The sequence below is a fragment of the Microdochium trichocladiopsis genome, assembly GCF_020744255.1.
Source record: "Microdochium trichocladiopsis strain MPI-CAGE-CH-0230 chromosome Unknown B0I36scaffold_13, whole genome shotgun sequence".
Lineage (NCBI taxonomy): Eukaryota > Fungi > Ascomycota > Sordariomycetes > Xylariales > Microdochiaceae > Microdochium > Microdochium trichocladiopsis.
In genome coordinates, this window is record NW_025763556.1 from 509,017 (window position 1) to 526,367 (window position 17,351).

The 17,351-nt window shown below is 57.6% G+C and overlaps 3 protein-coding genes and 1 non-coding gene across 4 annotated transcripts; 1 reads left to right on the top strand and 3 right to left on the bottom strand.

Annotated features, from left to right (window-relative positions):
* Positions 1-280: 280 nt before the first annotated feature.
* Positions 281-1,523, top strand: B0I36DRAFT_355507 (uncharacterized protein; the record flags this gene model as incomplete). The annotated part of the gene is made up of 5 exons (XM_046157445.1): positions 281-448; positions 504-831; positions 929-1,143; positions 1,186-1,414; positions 1,480-1,523. The coding sequence occupies 5 exons, from the start codon at positions 281-283 to the stop codon at positions 1,521-1,523; spliced, it is 984 nt and encodes a 327-aa protein (XP_046005227.1).
* A 3,750-nt stretch (positions 1,524-5,273) lies between these two features.
* B0I36DRAFT_255534 (maltose permease) lies at positions 5,274-7,288 on the bottom strand (the record flags this gene model as incomplete). The annotated part of the gene is made up of 4 exons (XM_046150885.1): positions 5,274-5,854; positions 6,103-6,658; positions 6,759-7,013; positions 7,100-7,288. 4 exons carry the CDS (start codon positions 7,286-7,288, stop codon positions 5,274-5,276), a joined length of 1,581 nt encoding a protein of 526 aa, XP_046005228.1.
* Positions 7,289-9,514: 2,226 nt separating this feature from the next.
* B0I36DRAFT_t205 lies at positions 9,515-9,615 on the bottom strand. Its single transcript has one exon. It is a non-coding gene; the product is annotated as a tRNA-Glu (tRNA).
* Positions 9,616-10,141: 526 nt separating this feature from the next.
* On the bottom strand, positions 10,142-12,037 carry B0I36DRAFT_338481 (uncharacterized protein). The gene is made up of 3 exons (XM_046155761.1): positions 11,247-12,037; positions 10,720-11,178; positions 10,142-10,653 (listed from the first exon to the last, which is right to left on the bottom strand). Exons 1-3 carry the CDS (start codon positions 11,997-11,999, stop codon positions 10,234-10,236), a joined length of 1,632 nt encoding a protein of 543 aa, XP_046005229.1. The 5' UTR covers positions 12,000-12,037; the 3' UTR covers positions 10,142-10,233.
* Positions 12,038-17,351: the final 5,314 nt, after the last annotated feature.

Consider the following 17,351-nt stretch of genomic DNA (forward strand, 5'->3'; position numbering starts at 1 on the left):
CGTCGTGCGTGGGAGCTGCAGCTGATCAACAGAAGGCAGCCTGGAAGTGTGGTAGGCTCGCCAAGATCGAATGTCTACCAAGGAATATAGGAACTGCGTCCTGTTGAAGTAGCAAACTCACTGACTAATTACACGCTACGTGGATTAAAGTCGGCGACTTATACACGGCGGTTTTGGTTCTGCTTTGTCATGGCAATCAACATCAATGGCGTCCACGCTTATCAGCTCCGGCGAGTTTGGCCGGTGCTAGAGGCTACGGGGCCTTGCACCGCGCCCCCACATGAGGTTGCACGGTCGCCCTCGGAGCCGCGTTAGGCCGCCTCGCAGACTTTTGAGTGGAGTTCCGGCCGGCACTGCCCGTGCAAGTGACCCCCAAGCGGCTGAACAGCCCTTGAAGGGTGGAATATTCCAAATCATAACCAGCGATCCATTCGGTCAGGATCGTCAGGTCATTGGCGAGAGTATTTTTCCACATGATGCAGGTAGTAACGACGATCATACAGTGCAAATTCTGTCGTTCTCATTACATCTGTATGCGTCAAGATATATCCCTGGGCCTGTCCTATTTTGCCAGCTCCGACACCGTTCCCCCTATACCTTTACACTCGCACGTGATTCAGCTTGCGCTGTTTGTGCGTGCTTCATTGCCTGGAGTTTGTCTCAAAGAAATGCTTCCCTCCACCCTGTTGCGCGTGCGCCTGTCGTGGTGCACATCACCAACAAGTCGCAACGCTCACATGCCCAGGTCCAAAACAAGGCTGCAGCCTCGTCAGCATCATCTCAATAAGTTCCAAGCGCCCAAGCTTCTGGCCCATCTTGACCCGTGTTGCAGTAAGCCCTCATCCGAGTAACTTAGCTGAGACTGCGGCACTATCGTCCCTCTCGCTCCCGAGCCCTACGGTTCTGCGCTCTACGATTGCGATCATAGTCTCTGTACATGGCCCGATCAGCGTCAAGACGCTCAGCCCGATCGAGTCTTCGACGGGGCTCAGTCACTCCGCTCTCCATCCTCCACTCCGCCTGGCGCTGGCGTCGCTCGTCCAGCCGTGCCTGCTCGCGCTCGTGTCGGCGTGCCGCAGCCTCGCGCTGGGCTTCGATGTTGCGCCGACGGGTGCATCGGTTGCACTCGGTGTGGTAGTCGAGGTTGGTCACTAGCAGCTCCGCCCTGGGCCTGTGGCACCCTAGAAAGCGCCCGCCGTCCTGGGCCGCCCTGCACCAGACCGCTTCACGCTGCGAGGATATCTGGCGCAGGCAGGTCGGGCATTGCCTGTGCGTGACTCGCATTTGGCACATTGTTTTGCTGAGGTTGCTGGCTACGGCTTGCGCAGGACTGGTCCGGTGCCGATTCTCGATGTTGATGGCTTTCGTGTCAAGTATCGCAGATCGACCTGTTTCTTGATGGATGGACTCGCTGGTAAGTGTAGGTCCGAGTAGAAGCATGACTAGAGAGGATCTTATATGCTATGCCTGTCTTGATAGATGCTGGAGGCGATTACCTGGAGCAGGAGATTTGTGCCTCCTGATGCAGTAGTCACGAAAGTCCACTACTGAAATCCCACAATGGCTGGATGCCTTGTGTGTGGTCTCAAGCGTCTGTCATATGCCAGAGCTCAACAGCATTCGAGTTGCGTGGTTATTAGCGCATGGCAGGCATAACCACAAATCAGTGCACCATGCTTCTCCTGTGCTTGAATGTCCTCACATACTGCCTGACTGGCCGGCCTGAGGCGCAAGGTTCTTGCTGGACGAATGACGAGAAGGCAAACCTCTTCATTAACAAGCATCTCCGGAAAATCATTTCTCAGGTGCTTCGGAGCGTACGCCATACAACGGACACTCTTGCTGCTTCATCAACCATGTGAAAGCTGCCCTGCACGATACTCCAGTTGTCCAAAGCTGGAATCATGGCCAACACATAGTTCTCATGTGTAATTGTTAGATCTCTTTGCATGCGCCGACTTAACTCGTCGGGCAGTGATTCTGTGGGGGTCCATTGATCATTTTCCCATGTAGCCCTGACCAAAACAACGCTCTTTGCCTCAAGTGAAATCAGTGATATTAAGGGAGATGTTGGTGCAATCTTCTCCATATTATGGTGGCGTAAGCGAGTGCCTGTGATGCACGTGCTGGCAACACTAGATGAGATGGAAAACAATTCTCCCATGACTATTCATGCACATCTGCTTTGTCGTCCCAAGGGGCAGACTGGAGCAACGACATCTCCATCGTCACAAGTGAACTGTGACTGCAAGCGTCCTTGATCGAATTTGAGGCAAGCATTATTGCAACGAGGCGTCGTTGACCCATAATGCCAAACTAAAATTTTACTTCCAGCAAAATTGTCAACGAACATTTTCTTTCCTTGACGTCAAAATAACACAAGATCCTCGTGCACACTAATCCTCGACAGACACGCAGCTAGCCATTCTTCACGCGAGGAAAAGGCTCTCTCGACCCAAAAAGCCAACCGGCCACTCCCAAGAATCCCCAGAGCATTCTGCAAACAGCAGACATGTGCGGCTACAAGGACACCAGCACCCGTTGTCCCGTATGCAACGCAGAGATCAGCATTCGGACCGAACGAGTCTTATGCAGCCACGTCAGATCCCGCTTTAGAGACTGTGGCAGGCGCGATCCCACGCTGACAGCCACCGTTGCGCATTGGCGCCCCTGCCATGCCTGCAGGCCGCGGAGTCCCTGGCGTTAGAAATGAGGTTGCAATTCAGCACCACAGACTGGGGGGGTCAGTGCTTTTCGAGGACAAGGAGAATGACAATTATCAAAGGTCCAGAAGCCTGAAGGTGGCAACAAAGACAAGCAAGCATCCCTTCTTCCACAATGGTTCGACGGGGGGTGTTTGTCTTCGGTGTTGACTTGAGACTCAGTTTGCTCGCCTAGAAGTTTGTGTTCACATCACAAACTCTCTTTCGCTGTGGGAAATAATCTGGGATTCGCTCTTGGAGCGTGTAATCATGGCTCACTACGTTTATCCTACTGACGTAGCACGACCAACATGTTGAAAAAGATGTATTCCACTAAACCATGAACCTGATCTCAGCAGCTGTGCTGTTATTGAAACTTGCCAGTACCCCAAAACGGCAATCCCTTATGAACAATTTCCTCCCTCCATCATTCCAAAGTCGAATAGTCGTTCGCCTACGCCGTGAAACTCCATTGGCTATAGGCTTTATACAGTGTCTGTTTTGCGTCTTCCATTCCGATGCTTGATGTCTCATCTTCGAGAGACGCAACCTCCCGGGAACCCGTCCTTGTGCTGATTTGGCGCAATGATTGTCTTTGGTGGATAGTCCGTGTGCAAAACACTGTCCTTGATAGTGACCTTCCACCCATGCAAAGCGTGTACCGTGTATAGCCGTGCGAATAATTCGTGCCATGTCCTGTTCTTGTGTGTTGCCGTGTTGTATTGATAGTGACCGAGCAGTGTTGTGGAGTCGACTGCAGCGCGTGGAGCACGAGTTGAGTGCAGCGAAGAACTTTGGTGCGGCGTCGCCGTGGATTGTTCTTAGTCGCTGCATGGTCCAATGTTTTATGCGTGTTCTTTGTCCGGTAATGGATGCTGCAAACCCCGATCGCTGACCCTTGGCAGCGGGGGATTTACGTATATTTGTTGGTGATATCCTTGAGCACTAGTCTTCTCGTTGGGACACCAAAGGGTGCTCTGGCAGTCGGATGGCTGGCTGTATTCTCGTCGTTGCTATCGCTGTTGTCGCTGGCAGAATCGGCGAGACGATGCCGACGAGGTCGTGTCGCCACCCTGATGACGCCCATGCGTGGGGGGCGAGATAGCGGTAGCTCCATATCGGCAAGGAGGTGGCACCGGTCGCACGGGTCGCTGTATTTGGCAGATGGGGAGGTGTGTGTCGTCCATCGGTAGCCGCATCTGCCGGGCTCCAGGCCCATGTTGAAAGCCTTGCGACACTTGCGCGGGTACATCTTTGTGAGCATGGGGGTGCGGCAACGCGGGCAGATGACGCTCTTGAAGTCTTTGCAGCACATCTTGTCCTGTGATGATTGTGTCGCGCGAGAGTCGGAGTTCGAGACTAGGCTCTACTCAGGTAGGTTTCGACGTTGGTTGAATTTGTATTTGTCTGGTGTCGGCTGGTAGGGTGTATGCCAGCAAGGCCGGCTGTGGAAGACCCCAGATGTGTGTATGCGATGGTTGCAGATAGTGCTCCTTTGTGCTGGAGAAATCGTCTTTGATTCTCTATATTAGATGATGTCGTCCCAGGAAATGATGGTCGGTGTGTTGCGGTGAAGCTTGTTCTGCTTGTTATAGCGATGTGTACTTATGCATCTGTTGCCCAGAATGTGGTTATGGGGCTTGTGTGCTCGAACTGTTGGCAAACTACGGTCGTGCTTGAGGTCAGTAGAGTCTTATGCCATTTCATCAGATCCCCGCGGGTTATATAAGTTCTGTGCGCACTGGCATGAGCTTTCTCCGATACAAACTGCTTCATGCTGTACCACTGCGGAAGTGTTGGCGGCGCCAAATATTCCGCAGGACTGGCCACGCCTCGTGCACGGTGCCAACAGGTCTTCCCTTATCATGGAACTCGGCCCAGAGATGCATGTGTCCTGGAACCACGTGTGGATGGCTCACATTTGCCACGGTAGGCGGGCAGAACGTGCCAGTGCCAGGGACTTGGGCGGCCCAGTTTCTAGCACCCTGGTTAACGAGGCACGGTATATTTGCACGTGAAGTATACTTGCGTCTAGTCGTAGAAGCAGTCGCGACGGGAAGTTCTTGTCTTTTTGACTGGGTCTGTATGCAATGCTGGTGGGCGCGCATGCTTTGCACAGTGGCGCCCACGCTGCCGATCGACTCGGATCAACCCCACGCCGCCGCAGTCCGGACAGGCCCATCCGTCTTGACATACTGGATGAACAAATCCTTGATCCTGCGGGCAAGTGGACAAGCTTTTGCAGGAATTGTTTTTCGGTGGTAGAAATCCTTCTCATCACTAGATATTTCGGTTAAGCAACGAAATTGGGCGGTTCGCGTGACAGTGACTTCCTGCAGTATAACCAAGTCGAGCGGCAGCCAACTCCATGGGTCTTTTTCAACAAAGGATATCTGTGTTCACCCTATAGATATATATCTATCACACTTGTAGCCTGTCGCAGAGCCACGCAACATGCCGAAAGCGTGAAGGCTGGCTCGGCCACAACATCGGATCCCCCCCACATCTGACCCAACTCTCCCTCTGTGCCATGCCCTGAAGACGGCCCCAACGAACAAGCACGCTCGGATCTTACTCGTTGTCCTTGACATCGATGATGGTGGACTTGAACTTGCGCGCCGAGATCTTGCGGTTGAACAGGATGTCCGCCTCGCGGTACGAGCGGTTCTTGAGCTCGGGCAAGCCGAAGTACGCGGAGACGAGGCACACGATAGCGGTACCGCCCCAGACATAGCCGCACTTGCCAGCCAGGTTGGCGCCCGTGGGGTTCAGCATGACGGATGCGACGTAGATCATGGGGATCTCGGCGACGTAGTACGCCGCGCGGCCGATGCCCGTGGACAGGGCGCGGAGGCGGACGGAGGAAGTCTCGGCAATGACGGTATAGGAGATGGGTCCCATGGCGCCGGCGAAGACGAACGATATGAGGATGCCCAGGATTGCCTGGGCGTAGTTGGTAGCGGTGTTCTGCGGAATGGAGGCGCAAATGCCGAGCAGCATGAGGAAGGTGATGTTGACGCCGGTGCCGAACAGGTAGATCTGGCGGCGCCCGAAGTACGCGGTCAACGGCCAGGAGAGCATGTTGGCAACAAGACCCAGGCACGAATTGATCAGGTTGAGCTGGAAGGACATTTCATCCGGAATTCCAGCCTCTATTCTCGCGAAATAAAGTGTTAGCGATGCCGTTGACATAACCTTAATCCGGAGCATTGGGACTGTGGGGTGGGCCAATCGGAGTTGCGGGGCACGACCCACATACCGCTTGGGTGGGAATCCGCAACCGGGAACTTAGAGAGATAACAGAGAGACAACGGGATCACGGTAATGAAGCGGAACCGGAGAATGGAGGGGGCCAGAGCGAAGGGAGAAGGCAAGAGTAAAGAGCAGAACAATGACTTACGCTGAAAGAAGAATGTAGCTTGGTTGGCGATCAAGTTGCCCGCAAAGTTCTGCGAGGCGTACATCAGGCAGATGATCGTGGTGCGTCGAAGGTCGGTGCCCTTGAACAGATCTGCCCATGTGGCCTCGCCGCCATGCTTCTTCTCAAGCTCTACCGTTCGCGAGATCATCGCAAGCTTCTGCTGGGCGGTTTCCGGGTTGCCATCACCCAGCCGGACAATGGACTTCAGCGCTTCTTCCTTGCGGCCTTTGCGGATGAGCCACCAAGGGCTTTCAGGCGCCAGGAACAGTAGAACCATCAGGGGGGCGGGGAATATCCACTGAAGTCCCAAAGGTATTCTCCATGCCCACTCGTCATTCCTCTGGTTGAACCCATATGTCACACCAGCCACAAGTATACCGCCGACCGACCAGCTGAGCTGACACGATGCTGTGACGGCGCCACGGAGCGAGATAGGAACTACTTCCGATGCGTAGCCCGGGGAGAGACCGATAAAGAACCCCCATGGGACGCCCTCGAGGGCTTGACCCACGGTGAGCAAAGCGAGCGAATTGGCCTGTTTTGAACGGTCAGTCTCACTCGGGAGAGGTCCCAGGTGGCAGCCAGCCGGTAGTCAAGTGGCAGTGGGGTCGCGTTGTCGAAGAATCGAAACTTACGAAAAATGAAATAAAAATGGTCGCATTCATCAAGATAAGGCCAAGAATAGTAGTCCATCGATACCCGAGCTTGTTATTGATCGAAGGAGCCAACAAAACGCCTACAAATGCGCCGCACTGGCCACTCTGAAAGAGCGCAGACTGCCATTTAGTCTCGATAACATATTTGCCGTCGACCAGGACGCCATAAGTCTCCTTAAAGATGGGAAGGGCAACGAAGTTTCCGTTGAGAAACATGTCGAACGACTCCATGACCTGACGTTACAGCAACACGAGAGTGTCAGTCTCACTTCTAACGTCTCAGTTCTCGTAGGTGGGTGGTGGAAAACAACAAAACTTACGATGGTGAAACACATGGTGAACGCCCAAAAGCAGGCTGCCGGGTGCTTCTTCGCGGACGCCCAGAGACCTTCGCCGTGCTCCGCCTCCTCACCAGCAAAAGCATCATTCATGAGTGCGTCGCTCTGAAGTACTTCGGTCTTGACCGCGTCAACATGCTCCGGCGAGTCGACTTTGTCGCCTTGGGGCATCTCGGCGATGCCTGCCGCGGCACGCTTCTCCTCGGTGTCCGACATCGTGCGCGAGATGGGCTGGAGGATGATGTTCTCCTCTGCGATTGTGGAATTGTGGTGTTTGAGGTGTGTTGTGGATAGGTGCCCAGCAAAGCTTGGAGGGAAGCCAAGCTGTGCAGCGATGTTGGGAGGAGCGCAACAACAATCCAAGCGAATTAGGCCAAGGAGAACCGGCGAAATTCCGAGCTATTTATGATGCGAAACAAATTGATTATGGTGCAGGCCTCAAGACCAAGCCCCTGCTTATGTTGCAGTGGTTGTGTAGTACTACATCCAGGCTAGAACATGCAAGAGCTGTGGCCACACAACCATGGTATTCTCAGATACCGACATGTGCTGATCTCTGCCTGACCTGAACCAAGTCGTGCATGAGACCAGACCGGGCAAGGCTGATGGCGGTCACTGGTACGACAATCGAGAGACCCATGCAAGGCGCTTCTGATCAGTTGGGAACCATATTGCGTGGACCAACAGCTCAAACGCAACGAGAAAGATTCCCAAGTCAAGGGCTATGAATGGTGCGCCAGTCTCTGTGCTATCTGTGATCCCTGTCACTCCCCGCGCCTCGATCCCCTGGCACGGCTGTGGGGAAGATGCGGGGAGAAAGCCTTGGTCAGATGCCCTTCCTTGAAGGAGAAGCTTGTTTGTTTTGGCAAGGTGTCGGCGAGTAGCAGGGCGGGGCTGCCCACTCAACGCAAAGTCCTTGGGGAAATCCTGGTCTAATCAGGGGCCGGCATGCTGGCCCATATCCTTGCCGGTTATGACCAACTTTTGCTCTTTCAGGTCACCTGTCTCGTTGGTCTACGAAGTTGTGCCACAAAGCTGGCACCACAACACCCAATGTGACGTTGCAGCGTCAAGCCGTCCACACAAGCCGTATTCAATTGTGGCCGCGCCGCCGGGGAATTCAACACAAGAAAGAGTTCACCGCGCACTACGATCTCTCTCTGGAATGCTGATCATCAGAGGCTCATATGATTCCCGAATTCAGGCCCCACAGCTTCTCCAAAGGCCTCCGGATTCTCGACCTGATTGGAGCGCTTGACTTCATGCAGTCCCAAACACGACAAAGGCCCCTGGTCTAATTCCTGGGGATCATCCTGGCACATGTCACATTAGCCTTGTCGATTACCCCGACTTCATCAAGCCGCGAGCAGGCCACTTGCGAGGATGGCTAACGGCGCGGGCACCGGGCAAAGCCTGAATACGCCGGGTGCTCGTGAGGGGATAGGCTCAGACACAGTCTGCTCATAATGTGAGCCCGCCCATGGCAAGCAGTTTCCCGTGTTCACAGGCTTGTCCAAGAGAGTAGTGGCTTCCCACAAGGATCTGAATAAACCTTGCGGTGTGCTTGATGAAGCTTCCCTAGGCGTACACAAGTCAAGCTGGCTGGCGGAATCCATACATTGGCGGTCTGGTCTTGACAACCAACAAGCTGGGGCCAGCCACTTCTTGCGGTGGCCAATCGATCTTCGATTGCTGCGCCGGCGACATCTCATCCCTCGAGCCTGCTTCAGTAGTTTGCTCGTGTGGAGCCTCTTGTTTGACCCCGACAAATGAATGACACGCCTGCATGTCTGCCTGCCCTGCCCAGCCATCCCGGGCGATCCTCGCCGAAGATTGCCGGTTGCTTGCACCAAAACGCGCCAAACGAGCAGCAGTTGTCAGGAGGCGCACAAAATGCCCGAGAGGCCAAGCCGAGTCAAGCTTCGGGCGAGAACTTGTCGCCAAGCTTGTGGCTTGCACGCACATGAAAAGGACTTAGCCTCGGCTTGTGAGAGAGCCACAATGATTGCTAAGGACAGGGGGTGTTGGAACTTAAGGACCAGGATTCCCCATCCTCCGGTGGAGTAGTATGCTGTCTAACATTCAGTATATGGTCATCTCCGCGAAGCGCGTCGTTTTGCCAATTTCCCGACCTCTTTGCTCGTGATGGATTTACATTGGTATCTACCTCCCTAAGTCTTGATACGCCAGCTTGCGGACGCTCTGTCGTGTTACAAGTGCATGTTCCCCCAATGATTCCTGAGGGCAACCTCAAAACCCAGCAGGACGGGTGAGATGTAGGCATCGATCGTTGGAGACTGATCAGACCAGGACATTTCAGTTGGCGCTTCCGTGGCTCAGCACGGCCTCCTAACTTCGCAAAAAGAAAAATTACGAAGCAGAAAAGGCAAAAAGAAACTCCGAATCGGGGAATCGAACCCCGGGCTTGACGGGCCATTTCTCTACACGAATGCGGAGGAAGTGAGAGCGTCAAATGTTAGCCACTACACCAATTCGGACGTGCTGACATAATCAATTGGTGATGATTTCGCTCCCGTATCAGTCTATATATACCATTACAACCTCTGCTTAACGTGCCCACGGTGCGGTGTGATTCACGTGACTCCCCAGCTCACCGGTCCGGTCATAATGAGCTTGAGCACTGGACTTCAGGCGGCGTGGAACATGACAACACTTGGAAATGTTTTGAACTCAGCATTTCCTGGAACGGGGTGGTGCTGTCATGATCAGGGCAACAACGTTGGCGACGAAAACAAAGTCAATTTGCCGAGGTCACCGTAGCCGAGGTCACCGTAGCTGACGAACTCCCCTTCCAATATGCCAACTAGTGTCAAACGAGTTTACAGACACGACGAGTACTTGATGGCTAGGCGGTACCGAGGGCTGATCTTCATCCCAAGAACCCGGGGCATCTCCTAGAGGCTCTGCAACGCGGCAGAGTCTTGTTATGTGGGCACAGCGTCGCATGTGGAAGTTAGATAGCATCACGTCGGACGAGGAGAAGGATACACACAGGCATTATGAGCGCAGTTTTAAACGCAACAGGATATCTGATGGCTAGGTCTAAAAACAAACTGAAACACAACTCTACGCTTATCAGCAATTACAAGACGAGATTATCGCCCAAACCTCCCCACAAGCTCTCGCCTTCTCTCCCTCCTCAACCTCTGCACCTGCCTCCTCTTCTCCTCGGCCATCTGCCCGATCCACGCGGGGAAAGTGGTCCCCCAGACCCCATCCGAGTTGCTGATGTCCACGTACCCGACATAATGGTTCCTCGGCATCTTGTCCTTGACCGTGCGGGACAGCTCGGCGACGAACGCGTCGTCGTCGATCTCGACAGAGTGGGGAGGCACGTAGATGTAGAACACCGGCCAGGGGGTCTGGTTCTGGCTGCCCGGGTAGGACTGCCAGAGGCGGGTGATGAGGTTGGTGAGCGTGGGGAAAGGGTTCGGCTGGTGGGCGGAGGGTGTCGAGGCGTCGTTGGTGCCGGGGTGTTGGTCCGTGGTGACTTCTGTCGTGGGCGCAGGGGCGAACTGAGTCGGTATGGATTCTCAGTTTTTATGCCGAGTAAAGTGCCAGATGGAGAAACCAAGACTTACCTGCAGCACACACAGTATCTTCCTCCGCACATTCTCCCGGTCTGTGAGGAAGAACAGGCACCCCAGCGCACCGTCGTCCTCCTGACCGTCATCCCCATATCCCTCCCCACCATCAAAGAAGAAGAAGTTCGGCCGGTGTTCCTCCTCAGTCTCGTACAGCCAGTCCTCAACTCGCCACTCGCCGGGCCGGTCGATGTTGGTGCCCGAGTCCTGGAGGTAGTACCGGTCCAGGCTGCCGACGAAGCGCTCGGCCTCGCCGTACGACCAGAAGTCGTGGTGGGTCAGAGGCTGCGGCTGCTGTTGGGGCTGGCCGTTGAGGAGCCCTTGCATCCCGTACGACCGGTGGCGCAGCTTGTGGATGGGCGTCGGGGAGCGCGAGGTGCGCAGGATGTCGAAGAAGCTGGTGCGGCGGTGCTGCGAGATTGTGTCGTTGGTGAAGCGGACGGTGTTTTGCAGTTTCTGTTGATGTTAGTCTTTAATCACTCAAGTACTATATGGTTGAAAGAAAGTAGCGGGAAGCGACATGCCTTGGCCAGAACATCCTCTGCAATCTTCCACAGGCACTCCCTGTCAGCGTTGGCCGTCTGCAGCGGCGTGAAGAACCGGTTGAGGTACTCGTCCAGGACCTCTACAGGCGACTCGTAGAGGTACTCCATGATGGTCTCGACGACGAGCGGTTCGGCCAGGCGAGCCCGCAGAGGCGCGTTGGCCTTTCTTGAGTTCTGCAGCCTCATTTCGCCAGCCGCATTGTCAACACCACCGGCATCAGGCTGACCATCCTCGCGACTCTTCTCACCATATACAGCATCCCCGCCAACTGCATGTCCGCTCCGACGAGGTGCAGCTCCAGCGCCAACCGCGTCATCGGGGTCCTCCTCGACCAGTGCAAACCCGGCAGCGACCAGATCCGAGGCGAGCGGGCCCTCGAACCACCGCGACGAACCAAAGACGTCAGCCTCGAGTGCCGCCCAGATGAGCTCGTCCGAACACCGGGTCCCGCGGATGCTATCGAGCCGCTGCCTCAGGGCCGTCTTGATCCTGCCCACGGCGCGTTGGGCGGCCGCGCGGACGCCGTCAGGAGAGAGTCTGCCGCCGCTTCCCTTGGTCGTGAGATTCATCTGCGGGCCCAGGGTCGCGTGGCCGTCGTGTTGTGTCTGCTCGCCGCCATCGCTCTGAATTCTCGAGCCGTTCTGCTCAGCATCTGCGCTGGCCGGTGGGTATCCCGTCGTCGTCGACGACGACAACGACGACGCGGAGTACCCATTGCGACCGGCCACCATCGACGACGCACGCAGCAGCTCCTCAGCAAACGTCGCCGTCCAGCGCACGCGGCCGAAGAAGCGCGTGCTCTCGGTGTCGATTGTCTCGTCGCGCGCCGTGCTGTTGAGCACGTTCCACGTCTGCAGCGCGGCCTCGAGATCAGACCAGCCGGCGCCCGCGTCATCGCTTCCCGGGAGGACAATGTCGAAGCTCAGCGGCTGGCCCTCGCGGGTGAGCAGCGGGATATCGCGGAGCTGTTGGCGGCGTCGGCCGCCAAGGTGGTGGTGGCCATTATTATGCGTGGACGAGGAAGCATCTTGGCTATTGGTGCTCTGCATGCTGTCCCGCTTGCCGTGGTCGCCGCGAGCAGTCGTTCCAGCCTGCCAGTACGCGCGACTGCGGCTGTGGTGATCGTGGCCGGCACCGGTCTCGAGGAACCCCTGGGCACGCAGCTCAAAGATCTCGCCGACAAGACTCCACGCGTGGTGCACAAGCACGCTCCAGAATGTCTCAGAGTTGTCGACGTGGGCTCGCGAGCAGGGCATCCGCTTGACCACAAAGTCGTCCTTGGGCGGCTGCTGCTGCCGCTGCTGCTCGTGCGTCTGTTCTTGCTGCCCAGCTACCATACCGCCAGCATCATTATCCACGCCCCCTGCCAGGTTTCTCGTCTGGGCTGCCATGGCCGCATCCGCGACCGCAGCCTGCTCCCGCTCATGCACCGCCGCCTGCCGCAGCGACTTGAGGGGTGCGTGCTCGACAATCTGCGCCAGCGGCCGCGTGCCCACGATGAACGCCTGCCCGCCGGGCTTGCAGGAGTCGATCATGCCGCGCACGATGCGTTCTGCCAACGGTTCGCCAATGGCAGCCTGGGCGTCGTCCACGACGATGAGCCGGGGCTGGCTCTTGGCCATGATATTGCCGCCGGTAGCAAGATCGGTGCTGCCAGGCCGAGCCGGCAAAGCGGGCTTCTCGTGGTGCCGCAGCCTCATGAAGCGGTACGCCAGGTCAAACAGGTCGTCATCCCCACCGCAAGACGCCGCCATCTGCAGCTGCGTCCACTTGACCTGCCTCGCCCTCGTCCCCTGGGGTGTTCCATCACCCGTGTCGAGCATGTCCAGCAGGAACTTCCTGCCCCGGAACAGCGGGTTGAGACACGACTCGGCGCGCAGCAGCCGGTTGTTCGGGATATCTGGGATTCCGAGGACCGGTCTGCCCGCGCCGATCCCGGATCGCTCCAGGCACGAAAGGTCCTGGTAGAGAGACCATGTATCCCGCGAGGCATGCGCGCCGCGGTTGACCTCGAGGATTCTGGGCCGGGCGCGGGTGATCGTGTTGTGTTGTTGTTGCTGCCCTTGGGAGTTTGTGGATGACGACGACGACGGCGCGAGGTTCGGAGACACAAAGTACATCCCGCTACCGCCGCCACCGTCACTCGAGGAAGACTCGAGGATCTTGTCCCGCATGAGGCGCGTCTTGCCGCTGCCAGCCACGTCGAGGAGGAGTGTCACGGTCGGGGGGCTGTTGGTAGGAGTGATCTTGTCGGGGATCGGGGGTGGGTTCGCAGCGGCATTGTTGTCCGTGTTGGGGTTGTGCGGCGTGTAGCTGCTGCCGAGGAGGGCGGACAGGTCTGGGATCTGTGCGCAGGAACGCCGCATCGCCGTGCGGATGAGATGCTGCTTGGACGCGAGGTATTCCTGGAGGCCATGGTATAGGGGCAGCCCTCTTGTGGCGGATGGCGCGTTGTTGGACGACCGGTCGAACTTGACGGGGATGCGTGTGCGCCAGCCGGATTCTGCGATTCACAAAGAGATGGTTAGCAGACTTATACGGTACAGCAAAAAGAGTCAACCACTCACCAGGTCCAAACTTGGCGACCATCTCGCTTTTCATCACTCTCAGCTGGAACTTGACCTGCCTCAGAAAAAAGTCGTACGGACTCGTCCCCGGCTCGTCCAGTCTGCGAGTAACCATATTCAGCAACGACTCCAGACTGACATCACCAGGCGGCTCCGCACCCGCGTCGCTCCCCTCGCGTGCCGACGGGCCCCTAGGCACACCCCGCCCGCTCTTCCTACCCTCGACCGCCGCAACGAGGTATGCCTCGAGATCGACGGGCTCGCTGCTGGGCGGGCCGTTGGTCGCGGCCAGTGCGGCGTAGATGGTGAGCAGGTGGCCCGGGCTGGTGCCGAAGAGCTCCCACAGCTGGTGCGAGTAGGTCGAGGACGAGGAGCCGACGAGCGCGTAGGCGAGGTAGAAGAGCCGGTCGTGGAGAAGTTGCGGGAGGATATCGTCCATGCCGTTGTCGCTGTCGGGGTCCTCGTGGGGCAGCGCGGCGCAGAGTCGCGAGACCGAGGCGACCGAGGCGTCGTCCGGGTATGCGGGGACGCCCATGATCTCGCGGAATGGCTCTGTAAAGGTGTCAGCATTGCAGTAACCGAGTAGTCGGATTTGCTATAAAAAAAAAAGAACAAGGACTCACCTTTCTCCCAGTTCTTCGCCTCCAGCCGATCTCGATACTTGCCGAGGAAGTACTCCAGACACAGCCTGTCCCAGTCGCTCTTGGGCTTTAGCGGCGACACGACAGCCTCCGAGACAAGCGGCATGGCCAGCGGCGTGAGCGGCCACTGCGTGTTGACCTTGTTCTCGCGTTGTCCGCCACCAGCACCACCAGCACCGTCATGCAGCTCTGGCTCAGACAACGCGCTCACGTTGTCGTCGTCCGCGGCCGCCGCCAGGGGCCGGACATCTGGATTCGCGACAAACATCTGTGGACTGTGCAGTCTTTGGTCGATCGTGTATGGTTCCGTGCGTGAGCGCGGGGGCTGCTGCTCCTGCTTCTGTTGCCTGCGCGCAGCCTCCCACTCGTCCCGCTGCTGGTCGAGCGAGTGGTACGGCGCGGACGGCTGGTGGAAGTCGTGCTGCTGCGGCTGCTGGGCGGGTTGACCAGCAAGGCCTTGGTCTCCCTCAGACTGCCAGTTCCCCATGGGGTCGAACTCGGCCGCGTAGTCTGTCGACCGCCGCATGTCGCGCTGCGGGATGTCGGGCGTCGAAGACTGCGTATACATGCTCTGCGGCGTGTACGGGCTGTTGGCCTTTGCGGCACCACCACCACCAGCCGGGGCAGTACCAGTGTTGGTGAGATGGTTGTAGCGCTGGTGGGCGTAGAACTGCTGTGGGAACTGCGGGATCTGGCCGGGGCTCTTTGTCCTCCCGTTGAGGGAGTTGCTGCTGCTGTCGGTGCTGTTGATCGCCGCAGCCGCACCAGAGCTGTTCTTATTACCAGTGCCGGCATGGCTGTTGTTGATGGGCAGATCCTGGGCACTCGAGCCCCTGCTGAGAGGCTCCTTGGGCGGCAGGCTGGGCGGCCTGATCTGGTCGTGGATCGGGTTCTGGAGAGGACTCTGGCTCTGCTCACGCAACAGCGGGTGCTGGGCAAGTGGGTTCATCTCCGAAGGTGTCGGTGGTTGCGACGACGACGCCCTTCTGGCCCTCGCCGCAGTCCCATCGTCGTCAAACTCGGGATCGTCAATCGACATACTGAACCTTCCACCCTGAGCCTGACCATCTCCCATCGAGTCCCGCCGTGAACCTGCCTGCTGACTCAACCCCGCGCCCCTCGCGAGCTGCGGCACCGGCGGTGGCAGAGGCGGCCTCACCACTGTTCCTCCGCCCATTCCTCCCACGCCGCCGCTGCCACCGCCGGGATTCCCCGTAGCAACCTGCTGCTGGACCATCTGCATCTGCGCGCGCGCCGGCTGGTGCAGGTGCTGCTGGAGCTGGAGCTGCTGCTGCGAGAGCCACGCCTGCTTCTGCATCTGCTGCCGCAGGACAGACTTGGCCAGTGGGTTCGCCTGTGTGAAGGCACTGCTGGAGAGGCCGCTGCCGTTGCTACTCCTCTCATTGGGTCCGTTCATGCCTGACGTCGGTGTGGTGGATGCCGGAGGTGTGGGCGGTCCCAGCGGTGAGGCTTGGGCTATCGGAGATACTGGGCTGATCGGATCAAGCGGTGGCTTCTCGATGCTTGAGCGCCGCTCGTGTGATGGGTGTTGGGGTGTTGGTGACACGGGTGTGGTGTTGTAGTTCTGTACTGCAGTGTTGTTCGAGTTGACCTGGGCGCCGGGGAAGGGCTCGGCGGGCGAGACGTCGTAGTAGTCATACTCATCCTCCTGGATCTGGTTCAACGGGGAGGTGATGACGCCTACCGACTGGCGACGTTGGACGCCGGCGTGGCTGTTTGCCGGGGTATTGTTGGTATTGCCGTTGAGGCCGTTGCCGTTGCCGCCGTTGTTTTGATTCCTCCCATGGGGACCCCCTTGGCTGCTGCTAATAACAGTGCTGTTGCCATAGCCAGCACTGGGTGTCCTGTTCAGCGACCTGCCATCTCCAGAGCCTCCCCCAGCAATGGTCGCGGCCGCTGCAGCTGCAGCAGCAGTGTACGCCGTGCCGCCGGGGTAATAAAACGAGTTGGGATCATAATAGCCGTGGTGGTTATCATAGACGTACGGGTAGTCTTGGTCCCCGACCCCGAGAATCTCCGCTCCGCTGTCGCCTTCCTCGTCACTGACGTCCAGCTTGCTTCGCCCGTTTCCCTGGCTATCGGCTTTGGCCGGGTTGTTGTTGCTGCTGCCGCTGCTGCTGTTGTTCTTGTCCTGCTGTTCCTGTCCGGAGCTGCGGCGCCGCCGGTGGTGCCAGCTCCCGCCGCTGCCACTGCCGAACCACGAGAAGCGCTTCGACTTTGAGGCCGAGCGCGGCGTCGCAGCGCTCTGGCTATTGTTGCTGGCGCGGCTGTCCACCCGGTCAATGTTGCTGCTGCTGTTGCTGAGGCTGTGGTCGTTGTTGTTGTTGACGTAAACGTCCGCATTCTGGGTGATTGCAGAGCCAACAGCGCCACCGTTCATGTGCTGCTGCGAATGCGACTGACGCAAGTGCAAGTCATCACCTGACATGGACCGCGGGCTGGCCATGGCATGATTGTGGTTGCCATAGTCGTACGGGTTGTTCTGGTGGCCCATGCCGTCTGTATAGCCATAGTGCTGCTGGTACTGCACAGGCGAGACAGCACTGCCATTGCTGATGCCCGACACCTGGGGCTTTTGCAGCACCGACGGCTGGCGGCTGGTATTCCTGTTCCACATGCCGAGCTGAAGGGATTGTCCCTGGTGAGCGGGCAGGAAGAGAGGATCGCTGCTTCGAGGAGCTCGCACGGGCAGAACGAGCAGGCCAAGAATCCGGGTTCTGGAGCGACTAGCTCCTCGTCGTGATATCAGAAGTGGCTTGAAAGTAAGGATGACCTGGAAGTGGCTGGAAGGCGGAATATCAGATGGGGGAGGCACCCGCAGATAGTCAATACCTCAGCCACATCGCACGCATAG

Bases quoted from the DNA above. Each gene is read 5' to 3' on its own strand.
- B0I36DRAFT_338481 (XM_046155761.1), bottom strand. From the start codon at position 11,999: ATGGTGGCCGGTCGCAATGGGTACTCCGCGTCGTCGTTGTCGTCGTCG. The intron at 11,179-11,246 runs GCATGTCGCTTC...TAACATCAACAG, and splicing joins CAGAGGATGTTCTGGCCAAG to AAACTGCAAAACACCGTCCG. The intron at 10,654-10,719 runs GTAAGTCTTGGT...ATACCGACTCAG, and splicing joins AGATACTGTGTGTGCTGCAG to TTCGCCCCTGCGCCCACGAC.